Source organism: Arvicanthis niloticus, chromosome 1 (assembly GCF_011762505.2).
Source record: "Arvicanthis niloticus isolate mArvNil1 chromosome 1, mArvNil1.pat.X, whole genome shotgun sequence".
Taxonomy (NCBI): Eukaryota; Metazoa; Chordata; class Mammalia; order Rodentia; family Muridae; genus Arvicanthis; species Arvicanthis niloticus.
In genome coordinates this window covers 18036808-18054407 of record NC_047658.1, presented here as the reverse complement: position 1 = coordinate 18054407, position 17600 = coordinate 18036808, and the positions used below count along the sequence as shown (strand labels likewise).

Here is a 17600-nt window from a genome sequence, read left to right as displayed (position 1 = left end):
TCTTTTGCTATTGTTTCTCTTTTTGCTTGGTCTCTCCTCTCCACCCCGCTCCCCAATCCTGTCCCTCCCCCTTCCCTCTCCCCGCTCCTTCACCCCCACCCCCACCCCCTACGCCCTCCCCAACCCCGCGGCACCCATCCGGAATTAACAAGCCCTTGATAGACAGGCGCCGCGCAGGCCCCCTGCGGACGGGGGGCATCCGACCAGGGGGAGGGGGCGGGTAGGGGCCCAGCGCCACCTCCTCTCCAGCCCTCGCTACCCCTCCCCCCTCCCGTGACCCTCCCACAAGGTTCCCTGCGTTTCCCTGACGTGGTGAGGGGAGGGGGCTGGCCCTCCCCTCGTGGACGGAGCGCCCCAGGGGCGCCTGGGGGCAGCTATAGGGAATGGGGTGGGGGGAAGGAGGGGAGCTCCCTTCTTTGGCAGCTGAACATAGGGGGGAACCTGAGGGCGATGCCTTCCCCCCTTTTATCCACAGCAGGGGAGGGGGCTACCTAGGGGAGGAGAGGTGGCTTTAAATTCCCAAGCCCCAGAAGCAGGGAGGGGGAACGTGCGGGGAGGGAGGAGCCATGCTGTAAGGATGGGGGCGTTATCTGGGAGAGAAGAAAGGGTTGGGGGAGGAGGGGGGTTTTTCGTCGTGCAAAATGGACGGACAGACGAATGGTCTAAAAATGACAGGACTGGGTGACAGCCTAGTGAGCTGGGAGCCAGCGTGCATGCGCAGGGTCTCCTCTCCCTAGGAAAAGCAGGAGGAGGTGAGCAAAGACCTAGGGTGGGTGCAGGAAAAGAGAAGAGAGGACTGGCTAAGGGTGTGCAGAGAGAGGCGACTATGCAAACCAAAGAGAGGCCAGGCTCTGCAGGGCAACTGGGGAAAGTCATCTAGAAAGAGCAGAACAGTGCAGCAAGCACATCCTATACCTGAGCACCATTAAAAAGAGAGGAAGGAAGAAAGGAAGGAAGGAGGAGGAGGAAGAGAAGAAGAAGGAGGAGAGGGAGAAGGAAAAGAAGAGGAAAAAGAAAAGGCTGGGGGTGGAGAATGGGCTGGGGAGGCCAAGTGCACAAGAGGAAGTGTGCAAGGGAACACAGGGAAGCAAGAATAACAGTGAACAGAAGGAGCCCGGCGTGGTGGCACACGCCTTTAATCCCAGCACATGGGAGGCAGAGGCGATCTCTGAGTTCCAGGACAGCCAGGGTTACACAGAGAAACCCTTCCTCAGGAAACAAAACAAATCAAAAGAGAATCGAACAGAAGAACAGAAACGTGAAGAAGGGGGAGAAGGGATTAAACATTTGCAAAAGCCATGAGTTCAGGGCCATGAGTGTGAGGGGTGTGCTAAGTGTAAGAGAAAATAGAGAAGGCTGGGCACAGGAGTGCCGCCATGAAAGAAAGGTAGCGCAAGGGCTTGGGGGTGGCAGGACAGGAAAGTGGCCCTGGGTGTAAGAACAGAGGTGTGTTCAGAGTGTGCACGGAAAGAGCAGAGAGCAGGGGTGACGGGGGCTATGGGAGTAGGCCTGGGTCTGAGCAGGAGAGGGAAGGGAAGTCCCATGTGTGTCTGCAGCATGGGTCCAGGGTGGCTAGAGAAATAAAGGGTGCAAAACCCCCCTCCCCCAGAAGCAAGTATGCAGAGAGCAAGCTAGCAAAGGCGGTGGTGCTTGAGGGAAAAAAAAAAAAAAAAAAAAAAAAAGAATGCAGCGTGTTGGGGAGCTGAGAGGGCCTCGAAGGCCAGAGGTGTGCAAGACAGCCAGGGGGCAAGCTTGTGCAAAAACTGCAGCCAGGAAAGGGAACAGGCGTGCAAGAGGCAGGGGGCTGGGCAGCTGAGTGTGTCAAGGACAGGGGAAGGCTGAGGGGCCTGGAGAGGTGAAAAGGGTCATTTGAGGGACGCGAATGATGGACTCGGAGGGCACACCTTCCCAGGACCCCATCAGGTCAGGCTCTGGGCTGACCCTCTATGGCTCTGTCTGTCCCCCACCCCCAGTCGGCCTTTCCCTCCTTCTTCAGTACCCCTTTGTCATTTTCTTCTAATCCCCCTCTACTCCACTTGCAGTCTTGTGTCAGCTGCCCACCTCTTGCGAGGTGCCATTGTCTGGCCTGCATCCGGTCCGTCTGGGGACCTCAGTCAGGCCTGGGGAGATGGGGCCCGGGCACAGTTTTAGCAGAGTCCCTGGCCCCCTGAGGGGAGAAGGGAGAGAATGATGGTCAGAGGGGTCAGAGGTCAAGAGGTCAGCGGGCTCAAGGGTCCGATGGACGGGCTGGTCCGTCCAGGCCAGCCATCACCTCTCCAGGAAAAATTTGAGAGCCCGGTCAATGTTCATACGGTGGCCCACCCTGGTCACGCCTAGGTCCACATAGTCCTCCTTGGTCAAGGCGGGCAGATGGGAGCCATCAATCTCGTGGTCAAGGAACTGGGCTCGGTGCTCTGACAAGCCCAGCCACTCCAGCCAATCGGCGACGTCAAACTTGGTCCAGAACCCTAGAGGCTTGGCGCCGAACGGCTTGTCCGGGGGCAGCGAGAGCAGGCGGGTGGGTGATAGGGAGCGAGAGGCCCCAGACAAGGCTCCTCCAAGACCCCCAGATATCCCGGGGTGTGGTGGCACAAAGACGGGAGCGAAGGGGTCAGCCGAGCCTCCTGCCCCTCCGGTCGGAGAGCTACGGATGTCGAAGAGGCCCGGGTAGAGGGGTCCTGAAGGCAGGATGGGCAAAGAAGAGGGCCTGGGCGCTGGGCTGACCTTGTGATCCGAGGCAGGCAGCAGCGAGGGGCTGGGTGCCCGGCGGAGCAGCGGAGGCCGCATCTCAAATTCCACACCCTGCAGGTGTCTGGTGGAAGCTGAGGCAGGTGAGGCTGAAGGGGATGTAGCTCCTGGGGCTGCTGCTGTTGAAGAGGAGACCCCAGATCCGGTAGGGAGTGGTGGCAGAGGGGGTTTAGGCCAGTTCTGAAAGATGCTGCTGCTGGGTTTGGAGAGGAGAGAGGTCTGGGAGTCTTCGGAGAGCCTGGAATGTGACAAGGGGTGTGGGGGGACAGGGGGAGGGAGGGGTTTGGAAGGAAGTGTTGAGGGCAGGGGTGAAAAAGGCAGAAGTCATGATTCAGAGGGAGAGACACAAGGGTGGGGGCAGAGAGATGGAGAAGATGGGGTGGCGGTAAGGGAGGGTCAGATGAATGTCAGGGGGAAGTGAAGGGTGAGAAGGACAGGGAGAGGGTGATAGCCAAGAGAGATGGAAGAAAAAGAACCATTAAGTGATAGCAATAACACCCGCCACCACTTGCTGCTGTTCATGTGTGTCAGGCATCGTTCTGAAGGCTTTCTGAATCACATCTCAATTTAATCCCCACAACAGCCCCGGTGGAAGGTTAGTTACTATTATCGCCAAGAGCACAGAGAGCTTAAGAAACTTGCCTAAGGACACACAGCCAGGGAGTGGCAGAGCCCAGTTAGAAGTCACCAAAGTCTGAGCTCTTAACCACTATTCTATACTGCCTTTTTTTTTTTTTTTTTTTTTTTTTTTTTTTTTTGTTATGGTCAGTTATAGCAGAGTGGAAGACAGGAAGACAGAAACAACAAAACAAAACAACAAATAGAGGGTGGGCATTCAAGGGGGGAGAGAGATGGAAGGGGATGGGGACAGAGAACAGAGAGAGAGAGAGAGGTGAAGAGAGGGAGATGAAAGAGAGAAGAAACAAGGGGAGAAAAAGGTTCCCCTCATCCCTTGAGCTCCCTTCAGTGTAGCCACACCACAGGGCCTTTGAACTGGCTGTTCCCACTAGGGGGCTCACTGTTCCCTTACACAGCCAGGTGACCTTAACTGTAACCAGCTGTTTCTTGGGTTGTTTTGTGGGGAAATCTGTAATTATTGTGCCTCCTGTCTAGCTTGAGGTGTGACTCAGTGGTAGAGCCTCTGCTTGAAATCCCCCAGCGAGGGGCCGGGAATGTGGCAGCTGGACCTAAATAAACTAGGAGCAAGATGGGCAGTGGATCTGTCTTGGATTGTCAACGGTGGCCCCTCTGCTTCTCCATAAAGGCACACTGCTGTGTTCAACATCTGATCTATGCATAGGATGGTTAAAGGCAGCACCCTTCCATCCACCCATGAATAACAGTGAGTGAATTTGTTACGTATCTCCAAGGCCTGCTAAATCCACAGGGAGTAGAATTACAGTGCACCCTGTGGAGGAGAGGAAGACTTTCAAACTCCCCTCACTGCATCCGAGTATATGAAGGAAGTCCCCCAAACCCCCAAGGCCAGCCGTTGTTAGCATGGGTCTGGCTTCACAGAGAGCACAAATAGGAAGTGTTGGGGGAACTTCCGCATAGACCCCATCTTCCCATCTAGTGGGTTCTAGGTCCTCCAAAGTTAGCTATCCTGTTGGTAGCAATGGTCCAATCCCTTTCTGTTAGGCGCTGTGTCCCCTCCTCCTATGGGGGGGTGTCATCTACCTGCTGCTGTAGAGCACCACCCACACCTTCAGTTACTCCAGTTTTGTTGCTGCTGTTAATACTTCCTAGCTAGGCTCGGTGGTATAGGTCTTCCAGTTACTGGGGAAGTTGAGGCAGGAGGATTAGAAGTCTAAACTCAACTTGGGTTGCAAGGCTCAAGGCCAGCCAAACAACTTCGTTAGGCCCTGACTCAAAACATAATGAGGCTGGGGGTGTAGCTCAGTGGTTGAGCCCCTGCCTACAACTTCCCAGTAAGGGGCTGGGGTGTGGTTCTGTGGTAGAGCCTCTGACTAGACTTCCCCACTGAGAAGGGGGTTGTGGCAGCAGCTCAGGAGTTGAGCACTTGCTTAGCATCCCTGACGTGCTAGGTTTGATCTCCAGGACCATCAAAAACAAAATAAACACATGTAGCCATTCATCTTGGGCCATGGCTTATGGTGACCATGGAGCTGAAAGAGTGCTTCTTAGAGGTCCGATTCCTGCAAGACAGCCCAGTTTGTTTTCTGTAACTCCGAGGCACTAAGGGGACCTTGGGCTCCAGCTCTCGCCATAGCCACCCACCAGTTACAGGCCTCTGCTCACCTCTGCCGCTGCAGGGAGGAGGTCCTCTCTGGGATGTAACTGGCTCCTCCATGGTGGCTGTCTGTGCTGCCCCCGCTGCCTCCCCGAGCCCAAGGCAGAGCTCCTCCCGCGGTAGAGGACCCACCAAACTGCTGGAGCTTGGAGCTGAGTTCGCTGATGATGCTGGCTTTGACCGTGGCCAAGGCAGAGGCCTGAGGCTGGGACAGGGGCCCCGGCAGGGGTGGTGGTGGTGGTCCCGGACCCTCCTCCCACGGTAGTAGCTTCCGCGGCAGGGATGAGGCAGTGGGCAAAGGTACAGGCGGGACTTCTGGCTCAACCGCCACGGGGCCCCCTGCCACACCTGCCGTCGAGGGTCCAGAGCAAGCACTCAAGGCCAGTAGCCCATCTGTTCCAGCTCCGGTCACAGAGACGGTGGGGCTGGTGGGGGTGACAGGATCTCGGAGTCCCCCACTGGGACCAGGTCTCAAATTTCCACTAGTCCCAAGCGCCCTGCCCCGGAGCTTAGAAGGAGTCATGAGCTGGGGGGGATATGGTGGGCCAGGAGTCCCACTGCCCCCGAAGGCCTGGCCATCCAGGTAGGCAACGTAGGTGTCCAGGAGCTCCGTCCCGCTGGCCACCCCGGCCCCGCCCCCAGCCACGCCCCCTGTGTTGCCTCCTCCTTCGGCTGACAAGCTGCTGAGTGTAGATGCGCTGCTGATGGTCTCCAGCGGGTGATCGCTGCTGCTGCGACTGTCCACCTCCTCAATTCCAGAATCTGTTCCAGGTGGAGGGTCAGGGCCTGGCTGCGGTGCTGGGGGAGCTGGGGCTGCCGGGGCAGGCGGGCCTGGAGCAGGAGGATCCCCAGGAGCCGCGGGAGCCCCCTGGGTCAGCGTGGCCACTTCGCTGTCGTAGGAGGTCAGGCTGGATGCTGTGGAGTCCAAGGTGGGAGGGGCTGCGGCCACAGCCGGAGTTGGGGCTGCGGGTAGAGGGGTAGCCGGGGAGGGAGGGTCAGGCAGCGGGTGGGGAGGACCGGGTGTGAGAGGCGACTCTGGCTTTTCGAAGCTATTGGAAAACTCCAGGGGTGGAGGCAGCGGCTCCGCAAACAAGAACTCGCCGTCGTCCACATCCACCGAAGGGGCTGGCGGTGGCAGGACCAGTAGCGGAAGGCCGTTCTCCTCGTTGCCTCGCGGGGAGGTGGGAGAGGTTGGTAAGACTCTGCGAGGGCTGGGAGGCGGGACCCCAGGCCCATCTTCAGTGGAGGACCCTCTCGTACCAGCTGGGGGAGGCCGGGCCTGGCAATTCTCAAGGAATCGCACGTGCAGCGGCAGCCGCTCGGGCTCCTCCGGGGCTGCTGTGCGCCAGGCCTTGCTCACCCCAGGATGGGGAGTTGGGGGCTCCGGCCCCAGCTGCAGCAGGAGGGGCCCGACCCCGGGAGCCGTCGGGGGCAGACGGTGCAGTAGGGAGCGGCGAGCTGCAGGTGGACTAGCGGTAAGGGCTTTCTCCTGACTCCCTAGGCCTGCCCGGTACCCCAGCTCCCGGCGCGCGGGGTCCCCCCAGAGGCGCAACACTGGCTCGTGACGCGCATGTGGCGAATGGGGTGAATGGGGCGAGTGGTGGTGAAGGGTGGGCGGTGGGGCGTCATAGCGTGGTGACGGAGGTCTCGGAGGCGGCTGAGGGGTGCCCCCACCCTCCGAGGACTCCTTCAAGGCCCGCTCCCGGGCGGCCAACGCCAGCCCCAGCGGAGAGGCGGGATCCAAGGCTTTGCCGGTTAGTGGATGCACCAGGGGCCGCGGGGGAAGGAAGCTGGTGAAGGCGCTGCTGCTACCGCTGCCCCCATAGGCTCGGCTGCCCGCTGCGTAGGCCCCGTAGCCCCCGCTGCTGCCCCCCGACTCCAGCCGGAGGTACGGCTCGGCGGAGAACATGCCTTCGTCAATAGATTTGGAATGGCGCAGCCGGGGACCCGGGGGCGCCCCCGGGCCCAGCCCGCTGTCGCCTCCATCCTCATCTCCTGCGTCGGTGGACAGGAACAGCGTGGACCGCCGCCGGGCTTCGTTCTGCCAGCCTCCCTCCCTCCGCGCCGCGCCCACTAGGGCTGCTCCAAACTGGCTAGTGAAATCCAGGGTGGCCGGGCCGCTGGGTGACGCGGGGGTGGGCACGGGCGACGGGGACGGCGGCACGGGGGACGTGGCAGGTGCAGGGCTAGGCGAGGATCCGCCGCCGCCCGCGCCGTCCGGCTGGGTGGGGGGCTCAGCCTCTGTGCTGCTTCCCTGACTGCTGCGGCCGCTGCTACTGGTAGATGGGGCTTTGATGATGATGGTAGGTATAGGGATGGAATTTTTCTCCGACGGCCCGGCCGGAGGTGGTTCGGACCGAGGCAGCGCCGGGGATGTTGGAGACGACGCGGGAGGGAGGCTGCCCTTTTGGGGCTCACCTTCCACTTTGGTCTGCTTGACCAGCGGGCCCTTGCGACCTCGGCCGGAGCGGGCTGGCACATACATAGCCGCACTGGCCGCCCTCGGGGGCAGCTGGAAGTAGCGCAGGGCGGGAGCCTGAGTAGGACCACTGCTGCCTCCGCTGCTACTGTGGTGGGAAGGTGATGGGGCCCCTGAGGTCGGGCTGGGTCCTCCACCTCGCCAGCCTCGAAGGCTGGGCTGGGGTCCCAGGGCCAATCGAGGTGGGGGATCGTCGGGGGAACCTCCTGTCTCCATCTCCGGTGGGTGAGGAGGATGTGCATGATGATGGTGGGACTGGGGAGGTGGGGCGTGATGATGGTGGTGATGAGGTGGGTGGTGGTGGGCAGGGGGTAGGGCTCCACTGTGATACAGGCTCTTCTCTCGGCCCCCACCACGGGTGTCAGGAGGGGATGGCCCATCGAAAGATGAAGGGGAGGAGGCGGGAAGGGGACCCCCGGAACTGGGGTTAAAGGGCCCTCCCCGAGGCGAGGGAGTGAGACGGCCGGAAGAGGAAGGGGCCGGAGGTGTGCTATAGGGCGGTTCTGGTGGGGATGTAGTGGGTGGGGGAGGTATGTCCTCTGAACCCGGGACTGACAGGCTACGACTGAATTTCATGGCTGGGGGCGCTAGGTAGGGTCTGTCGTCTTCCGCAGCCCCTGTTGAGACACGCAAGACCAATGGAGGAATTAGGGACTGGCCCAGCTCCTAAACACAAGCTGTGCACCGCACAACAGCAATCGGCAGAGGCGCAAGAGAAATTCAGCGAGTTTCATCCTCCAACCAGAAGGGGGCGCCCTTTCCTAGTTATTCAAAGGTCTAAGTCCATAATAATGGTGACTTGGAGTGAGTTTAAAGCATGCTTGAGATAAAAAGGCTATCATTTTATACAGAGAAGCCCAGGAAGCAGCTAGCTTCTCCCTCAACAAGTATCTGCCTCCACTTACCAACAATCCTTCCTCCGGACACCGGAGGAAGACCGGTTTTCTAGATGAAGGTCACAAAGCTCAGAAACCACCCACCCAGTCACGCAGGTGAGAAGCAAAGATGGAATTTATCCAAACCTGACCTCATCTAACCAGGGTCATATGTGATGCTACAACAGATTTCCAAACCTAGATAGTCCTCTCTTGTGCCCCTGGGCCACGTTCCTTTCTGGGAGACATACCGATAGATTTCTGCCGGAGCATAAGGCCAGGTCCAGGAGGCAGGAAAGAGGGCCGGTCATAACTTGGCTGGGAGCGGTGGTGAGGATCAAAGCTCGACTTCGGGGCAGCAATTAGAGGGAGAGAGAAAAGAGAGCAAAGAGGGATCAGTCAGAGTTCTCCACACTTCGAAAGTTACTTTCTCCTCTGAGTTCTTTCATGGCAGAAACGGGGCATGAAGAAGCTAGACAGCCATTCCTGGGACGGTTCTCTGGAGAGGCAGCTGAGCAGTCCCACTAAAGCAGGCAATACCGGCAGTCATGGCCTGTGCCCAGGTCCCATCGACACTCTCCTGGCCTGTGGCAGCAGCCACCTCTCTGGCTCTCTGTTGCTTCCTCTCTCCTTCACTTCTTTCTGGTCTCTTTTCCAGACTTGATGGAATCTTTCAAAAAGAAATCAGGGCTGGAGCGATTGCTCAGTCAGTAATGTGTTTTGCCACACACACAAACATGAGGACCTTAGTTCTAATTCCTAGCAGCTGCAGCCCACGTCAGACTTAAAGGTGTATTTGTGTATTTATTTGTGTGTGTGTGTGTGTGCATGCACACACACACACACACACACACACACACACACACACACGCATGCATTTATCTCTGCTCATAGAGGACAGAAGAGGGCACCAAAGCTAGAGTTGCAGATGTAGGTAGGGTGGAGTGGGCTGCTGGGCTATAACAGGCATGGAATCCAAACTCCCATCCCATCCCACAACAAACCCTCTTAGCAATGGAATCATCTTTCTAGCCCCAGTTTCAACTCATTAAAGAAAAAAAAAGTCTGTCTGGTCGTCCGTTCATTGTTCAATCCATCCATCATCTGTACCTGTTCATCATTCCATCTGTCTGTCTGATCCCATGTCCATCATTCCATCCGTCCATCATTCCATGCATCCATCCTTCCACCCATCTGTCTGACCATGCTCCCATTATTCCATCATCTGTCATTCTACCCATCCATCATTCTGTCCATCTATCTTCCATCCACCATTCCATCTGTCTGGCCATCCATCTGTTATTCCATCTGTTATTCCATCATTTTATTCATCATCTTCTTCTTCCCACCAGTCCATCTGTTTGTCATCCCACCTAGCCATCATTTTTTCCTGACCTTCCATCCTTCCATCACACTGGTTGTATTTGAATCCAGAGCGACGGTAACTCCATACAGGACAAGAAGTGTGGACTATACTAGAGGGCAGTGGTAGTCTGAGGAATTCAAGGCTTTCTGGGTCTCAAGAGCCCTGTCGCTGCACTGGCCTACCTGGCTAAGAACGGTCTATTCCTGTGTTTGTCTCATTCATTCCACTGACAAGGACTGCTCCACAAGGAATGGATGTTCTGGCTGTGTGAAAGGCAGGCTGCAAGTATATTAGAGAACAAAACATGGAGTCTAATGTAGTGACTTAACACCTGTCATCCCAGAACTGGAGAAGCTGAGGCAGGAGGACTACCATGAGTTCCAGACTAGCCTGGTCTACAAGTGAGTTCAAGGAAGTGTCAGCTACTGCATGAGACTTTGCTTCAGAAAAACAACAAAACAAAAAAATTCCAACAGTAGAAAGACAGATACACCATGGAGGGCGCTGTTCACAGGTCCCAAGTAACCCAGGGACAGTTTAAATGCCTGTTATCCCATTAAAGCAGCAGAGTATGAGAGTCAGGCTTCTCACAGGGATCAAGCTGATGGGGGAGGGAGCCATGGTAATGGAGGAGGGGCCATGACGATGGAGGCGGGACTATGGTGATGGAGGAGGGGCCATGTGATGGAGGAGGGGCCGTGTGATGGGGGAGGAAATGCTGATGAGGGAGGGGTCAGGTCGGCAGAAGAGAGGAGGTGATCCAAGGGAGGGGCGAGCGGCACAGCAGAAAGATTAGTGTGGAAGAAGTTGGCGCCTCGAACTGAATGAGAAAGGCTGAGGTAATGAGAGGTAATGAGAGTGACAGAGAAGGGTCCTACGAAAAAGAGCAGGTTTTGAGGGGAGCCCTGCCTGAGGGGAGGACACTATTTGCAGACTAAGGGAAAACACTCTTGGAAAAACAGACTTGGAAAAACTCAGATCAAAAAACTGGATGAGTAACTGGGGAGATGGCTCAGTGGGTAAGTTCTGCAAGTATGAGGTCCTGAGTTTAAATCCTCAGAACCTACATAAAAATCCAGGCTTAGCCACCTCTGCCTGTAATATACTAGCATTGGGTGCATGTGTGCTGAGGGTCCCTAGTGCTTGACAGACAGCTAATTTAGACAAAACTGTGAACTGTGCTTCAGTGAGACTTTGTCTCACAGGGACAAGATAGTCTTGGAGGAAAACACCTGTCCTGGTCTGTTTTCAGAATGTGTCACACTTTCATGCACCACATGGAGCACACCACACATGTCATAAACCACATATGACATACACCATATACTACACACACACACACACACACCACTACACACATATCACACACATACCATATATCTCTGTTTTTGAGAGACTTTAACAAACAAGGTGGTTGGCCACCTGAGGAGCGATACCAAAGGCTGCCCCCTGGTTTCCACAGGCACATGCACATACGTGCACACGCACTCGCATACACATGAGCACACACATGTAAGAGATGGGTCGGGTGAGAGCTGAGGCTGTCGGATGACAGTTTGGGAACCCTGCAGTTCAGAAGTGAACGTGAAGGGTCAGACTCCGAGGACAGTGCTGGGCTGAGATCAGAGGGCACTGGCCCAGGCGTGCACAGAAGACTGCTGTTTGCTGAGAACACTATTGACCTCATTTGACCCTCCTGAGTGCTGGCAGCTTCAACCAATTTTACAGAGTAGGAAACATGCTGGGGATGAGGTAGCATAGTTCAAAACCACGTAGGGAGAGACACCAGGACTTGAATACACAGCTGGCTGCAAGACCTGTGTGCCCCTGCGATTCCCGTCCCTGCCTGCCTCAGTTTCCCCATTCCTTTCTCTGTCCTAGATTTTCTCTCTTCCTACTTCCCTCCTCCCTTCCCCCATTCTTTATCCTTTCTTTCTCTTTCCCTCCCTTTTCTGCCTCCTCCTTTTCTTTCTTTCATTTAAAATATATATTAATACTCTATACTTGTGTGTCAGGATCACACAGAAGGTAACCAACAACTGTAAACATTTCAGACATCTAGAGAACCAAGGATGGGCAGGAAGGGAGGCCTGGGGCCTGAGGGCACTCCAGCAGTCAGAGAAGTGGCCTCTGTCTCTCTGTCCTCACATCATACAGTGGGAAACTCAGCCCTTTCTCCCTTGAAGCTATAGGCATCAGCTCTGCAAGTCTCAGTGAGATTGGTGGCTGCATTACTCACAGAAATCACGGAGGTTTGCAGACCCCCATCTCAGCGGCTCATTTCTACAAATAGTCCCTATGGTGCTGTGGCCTGTGCAGCTAGAGCACACGGGAGCCCCAGCTCCCTCTCCCTGTGTAACGTGCTGGCCAAAAGGCACTGCTGCTTAGTAACAAAGCTGTTTTATCCTTTGGTTTTCTGAGACAGTCTAGGTTGGTCCTCAAAACTCATGGAAATCCTCCTGCTTCAGTCTCTGGAGTGCTTGGATTATAGGTGTGAGCCACCGCTTCTGACTTCAAAATCCACTTAAAAATGATTTTGAATGTTGGGGATGTAGCTCTTATGTCACTAACTTAACACCTACCAGTGAGGAGCTGGGGGCATGTAGCTCAGTGGTAGAGCCCCTGCCTAGAATCCTTCAGTGAGGAGCTGTGTGTGTGTGTGTGTGTGTGTGTGTGTGTGTGTGTCTGTCTGTCTGTCTGTCTTAGTAGAGAGTCAATGCCTAGAATCCCCCAGGGTGGGAAGACAGTGTGACTGAGCCATGCGGCTTCTGGCTAGGCCAGTGGTTTTCAATCTTTCTGATGCTGCTCCTCATGTTGTGGTGACCCCCCCCCCCCGCCTTTAACGTCATTTGTGTCACTACTTCGTGCTATCATTTTGCTATGTTGTGAATTGTTATGTAAGTATCTGATGTGCAGGATAGCTGACATGGAACCCCTGTGAGATGGGTTATGACCCACATGCTGAGAACTGCTTAGAATCCCCTCAGTGAGGGACAGGGGTACAGCCCCTGCTTACAATCCCCCAGCAAAGGAGCTGGAGGCATGTCATGGTGGTCAAATGAAGGAGAGCCTATCTTTTGGATGTTTTAGTGGACTGGCTCTTGTCCACATCACAGCGTGTCTTTATAAGTATTGCTCCACACTTGACCAGCAGGAGGAGGCTGAGATGCAGTAGGCATAGTTCAGAGACAGCCCAAACCAATCTGTCGAGCAGATCCTGGGCTCCCCAGCCAAGGTCTGACTCTCAGAAAAAATGCCCCTTGTCCACCAGGCTGTAGGTGTGGCCTGAGGACAGTGGGAGGGCAGAGGCTAAGGGAGATGCCAGGCAGTGGGTTACCTCCAGAGGTGATGGCTGGAGGGCAGACTAGCACACACAGTTCTGAGGTGGATGTGTTGGTGTCAAAGGATTGAACTCATGGGGCAGAGCCAGCAGGGCAGAAGCACAGGCTGGGCTTGGACCTTCCCTGAGTCTCATTTCCATATCTGTAAAGGAGCTAACTACTGCTAAAGATTCTAAAGATGAGCTGGTCTGTTGAATACTTGATACAGATCAGGCCTGTGGGGGAAAGGGCAGGTGGAAAGGGGACACAGGTCATTGTGTGTGTGTGTGTGTGTGTGTGTGTGTGTGTGTGTGTGTGTGTAGGTCAGCATAAGGTGTCTTTTTCAATCACTTTCAAGTGTATTTTAAGAAAAATGATGTGTATGTCTGTGTGTCTTGTGTCTGTGTATGGAACTGTACATGTGGACTGTGCTGTGCTCTAGGAGAGCAGAGGAGAGAATCGGAGTCTCTGGAGCTAGAGTTATGGGCAGTTGTCAGTAGCCCAGTGCAGGTTCTGGGAACTGAAATCCAATCTTCTGCAAGAGCAGTACATGCTCTTAACCCCTGAGCTGTGTCTCCCATCCAAGCATCAATGTTTTAATAGCATCTAACATTTGTTGAGCATCTAGGATCATACTGGGGGTCTGTAATGAGGACATCATATTTTGTGTGGAGACAAGGTCTCCTTATGTGGCTCAGGCTGACCTCAAACTCACAGCACCTCTCCTAGCCCAGCGTCCCAGGATCTGGGATGGTAGTCATGAACCTTCATGCCACATCTCTACAGCGTCATTTTGTCTTATGTGAGATCCCTAAGGTGGGAAGGGAAAAGGGGGGATGAGATTTAACATGGGAAGCAGAGGTGTCAAGAATGGAGGTGGTGGCACACACCAATAATCCCAGCACTCTGGAGGCAGAGGCAGGCAGATCTGAGTTCAAGGCCAGCCTGGTTTACACAGTGAGTTCCAGGACAGCCAGGGCTACACAGAGAAACCCTGTTATAAAACAATCAAACAGAATGGAGAGAGACAGAGAGAGAGAGAGAGAGAGAGAGCGAGAGAGAGAGAGACAGAGAGAGAGAGACTCAGAATGGGGAGGAAGGAAGACTAGAGCTCAGAAATGGAGAAGACATTTGGGAGTCTTCACATCACATCAGCACAGGATGCCCTCGGTTTCCTTCCCACACCAGGTTACCTACCTCAGTGGCAAAGAATCCTTTGGGTCGGTGCTTGCCCAGGGATGCCAGGCCACCGGGCCCAGGACTCTCACTTGCGCTGATGGTCTGCTGAGCAGCGGCCAAGATCTCATCCAGTTTGTCTGTGGGGAAGTGAGGATGGTCAGAGACAGAGACAGTGAAAGTGAAAGTCGCCTTGCCTCACTAGAGACCTGGTTGCCTTGGGGTAAGATACAGAGCTCACATGGTCTTATCTCTGTCTCAGCCCAGCAGGCACAGCCCAGGGATGACAAAGCACAGGAGAGTAGGTGGCACAGTGATGGTATGTAGTGCCCAGGGTTCCAGGGCCCTGAGTGCTGAGCTCACGGGTGACTGAAGGGCACACAGGAGGGAGGAGGGTAGAAATGCATGCAGCATCCCCAGAGGCTGGGGGCGGGGGCTGGGGCATCAGGGAGCCATGCTGTGGCTTCTTACTGAGTGCCATCTGATACACAGTCCGCTTTTTCTCCATGCTGGGCACTGCTGCAGGCTGTTGCTCGTATTCTGTGGGCAAAGGGGAGGGATGAAGCTCAAGGGTGCCCCTGCAGAGGGCATGGCCAGCAGGTGTGGACCAGCAGGTGTGGCCAGCGCAAGGTGGGGGCAGTGAGGGGCCGGGGTCGAGGGAAGGGTAAATCCGCCGCTGGGGTTGGGAGACTGGGACCCTCCCACCAGACCTGAACCCACTCACCAATTTTCTTCTTCCAGGGGGAGACTAGCCCAGGGGTAGACAGCAGAGGAGCCAAGAGTTAGGACATCAGGGGGACGTGAGGGACCCCCTCTTTGGAATACCCACCTCCCTAGGGACCCGGGATGTGGAATAGTCAGTCACCTGCCCAACTGGCCCCAGGTCAGGGGGAAATGAGACCCGCCCCAAGTCATGAGAATCTGCCTACAAGGAGCAGCTAACCTTCCTCTGGGTTGAGGGAGCCAGTAGAAGGAGGGGGAGGGGCCAGTAGGAGGCTGGGTGGGGCCAGTAGAAGGAGGGGGTGGGGCCAGTAGAAGGAGGAGAGAGGACAAAAAGAGAGCATGGTAGGACACATACAGACCCCCAGAGACCCGGGACAGAGAAACAGAGATACAAGAGGGCAGAGAGGAGACTCTTAAAAACTTCCCAGTGACACACAGGCAGGCCACAGAATCTGGCCCAAGGACATGGGGGAGGGGCGGGACAGGAGGAGGACAAGGACCCCTCGTGACTAACAACACTGACAAAGTCAAGGGTGGTCCAGCCCCTTGCCCCTGGCCGCCCCTGGCCCTCGGCCGGCCCCACAGGCTCACCCATTTCCTCCAGCTCTGAGGTCATAGACTTGGAACGCAGGGAGATGGCTGGGGGCGGGAGCCGCTTAGCCTGCTGGGATGCTGGAAAGGTGGGGTGGGTGGGAGGTATCAGTGTTGCAGGGAGGAGACCCCTCGACACCCACTCCTTTCACTGTGCTTCCAGAACTCTGAGAACAGCACCCCAGCATGCTGAGCCCTCTCTGCCTCAGTTTCTCCCCAGAAAGGTTCTGAACAGGCAGGCCTTGAGGGGAAAGGAGGGCCTTGTGGGAGTTTGAAGAGTAGCCCTAAGGAGTCTTAATTTGGTGGCATCGGGATACCCAGGCCTGGCTCCACAGATAACTGGAGACGCTCCTTTACTTTAAGTGATTTATTTAAGTCTCCTGTAGCCTAGGCTAGCTCAAAATCACTAAGTAGCTCAGGATGACCTTGGACTTCTGATCCTCCTGTTCTACCTAGATGGTAGGATTGCAGGTGTGCACCAATGCCCTTTTCTGCAGTTCTGGGGATGGAACCCAGGTTCTGTGTGTGCTAGGCCAGTGCTCTACCGACTGAGCTAAGGCTACAGCCGTGAAGAAGTACCTTTCTTGTGGACAGCCTCGTCCATGTCTGGGTGTCTGGTCACCATCACCACCTTGACCATCAGTGTGTTGCCTCCCTGTCGGATCATGTTGACCACCTGACGGTGGCCAACCTTCACTACATTCTGTCCGTTCACCTGTGTCATGAAGGATGGACAGAAGCTTTTTAGATCTAGAGTTCCCCACCATGACCTCCTACCCCACCCTCTCCCCTCCATGGCTCTCTGGAATTCCCACATCCCCAGGACTGGGCTAGCCTGTGCACACCCAGTCACCCCCACACCCTTCATGTCCTTGTATTGCATATGTTGGGGGACAATTCCATGATGCTTTTTAAAATGTTTATCTTTAGGTGCAGGTATACTCTGTAGCCCAGGCTGGTCTGAACTCACTAGGCAGCCCTGGCTGGCCTTGAACTAATGGCAGTGGCAGCGGTCCTGGAATGACTAGATGGTATGACAGGTGTGAGCCCCCTCACCCAGCATGAGCACCTTTTAAGGGTCAAGTAGAGTTGCTGGAGAGGTGTGGGTGATTCCACAGACTGAATGGGAGACTAGAAGTGGCACACAGCTTGTGGACTTAGGGGTTGTCACCAGGGGCCCCAGGAGGACAGTGTGGCCGGGGCTCACCTCGATGAGGAAGTCTCCCATTCGTAGTCCAGCCCGCCATGCCACGCCACCCTCGTCCACAGACTCGAGGTACTGCAGCGCCGGGAAGGCCGGGGTGGGGGTGAATTCCTCGATGGGGGTCTGCGCTGCAGACGGGGAGGAGCCGGCGGGGTCGGAGGGGAGGGGGTGGAGAGGCCGAGCAGGGGATGGGGCTCAGACCCAAGTCACAGAGGACTCACTGGAGCTGAGGGACCAGCACCCCAGGGTGGGGCAATGGGTGGGCTTAAGGGTGTGTGTGGGGTCCCATCTCTTTCCATCCTCCCTATCCGGGCCCTGCTTCTTGGGTCAGAGGATCTCCCATCCCCTCCCTGGCCAGCACTCACCCTTGGCCCCCCGGAGCACGAACCCGAACCCCTCACTGTCCTTCTTCTGCAGTAAGACTGTCTTCTCCTTGATGATGTAATCACTGGCAGGAGGCAGGAGAGGGGGTGGGGGTGGAGAAAGGCTCATGAGGCACAGAGTTGGTGCTCCACCCCATCACGGGGCACCCCAGCCCCTGCTTGGAGACCATTCACTGCGGTTCCTCACCCCACCCAGTCTGTACTTATGCTCAAGACACCCCCTCAAAGCCCGGGGTGCTCTTGTTTCCACCCACTCTCTCCTCATTCATCCTTCCGTGAATCCATCCACCCATCCATTCAGCAGAGCTGTTACTGAGCCCACGGTGCAGCAGGCACCCAGTGGGGTGGGCAGAAAGGGCTCTGAATTACCACAGCCCTACTTGGGTCCTGGCTGGCAACTTCCTGCCTGTGACCTTGAACCTATGACTTTAACCTTCTGTGCTTCAGTTTCCCAGTCTATCATGAGGGCCTGCCTAAAGAA

The 17600-nt window shown here is 56.0% G+C and overlaps 1 protein-coding gene across 7 annotated transcripts in view; it reads right to left on the bottom strand.

The window, feature by feature from the left end:
- Window positions 1-113: 113 nt before the first annotated feature.
- Window positions 114-17600, bottom strand: part of Shank1 (SH3 and multiple ankyrin repeat domains 1) — a 49328-nt gene continuing 31841 nt past the window's right edge. For 3 of the 7 annotated variants that reach the window (XM_076933161.1, XM_034523087.2, XM_076933162.1), the window contains 10 exons: window positions 17102-17184; window positions 16740-16864; window positions 16112-16247; window positions 15533-15613; window positions 14943-14966; window positions 14690-14758; window positions 14240-14358; window positions 8608-8704; window positions 5011-8098; window positions 114-2986 (listed from right to left, as the gene is read on the bottom strand). In XM_076933161.1, coding sequence (XP_076789276.1) covers window positions 2269-2986; window positions 5011-8098; window positions 8608-8704; window positions 14240-14358; window positions 14690-14758; window positions 14943-14966; window positions 15533-15613; window positions 16112-16247; window positions 16740-16864; window positions 17102-17184 — 4540 coding nt within the window. In that variant the 3' untranslated portion in view covers window positions 114-2268. The other 4 variants (XM_076933186.1, XM_076933183.1, XM_076933165.1 and 1 more) reach the window with 4 other exon arrangements.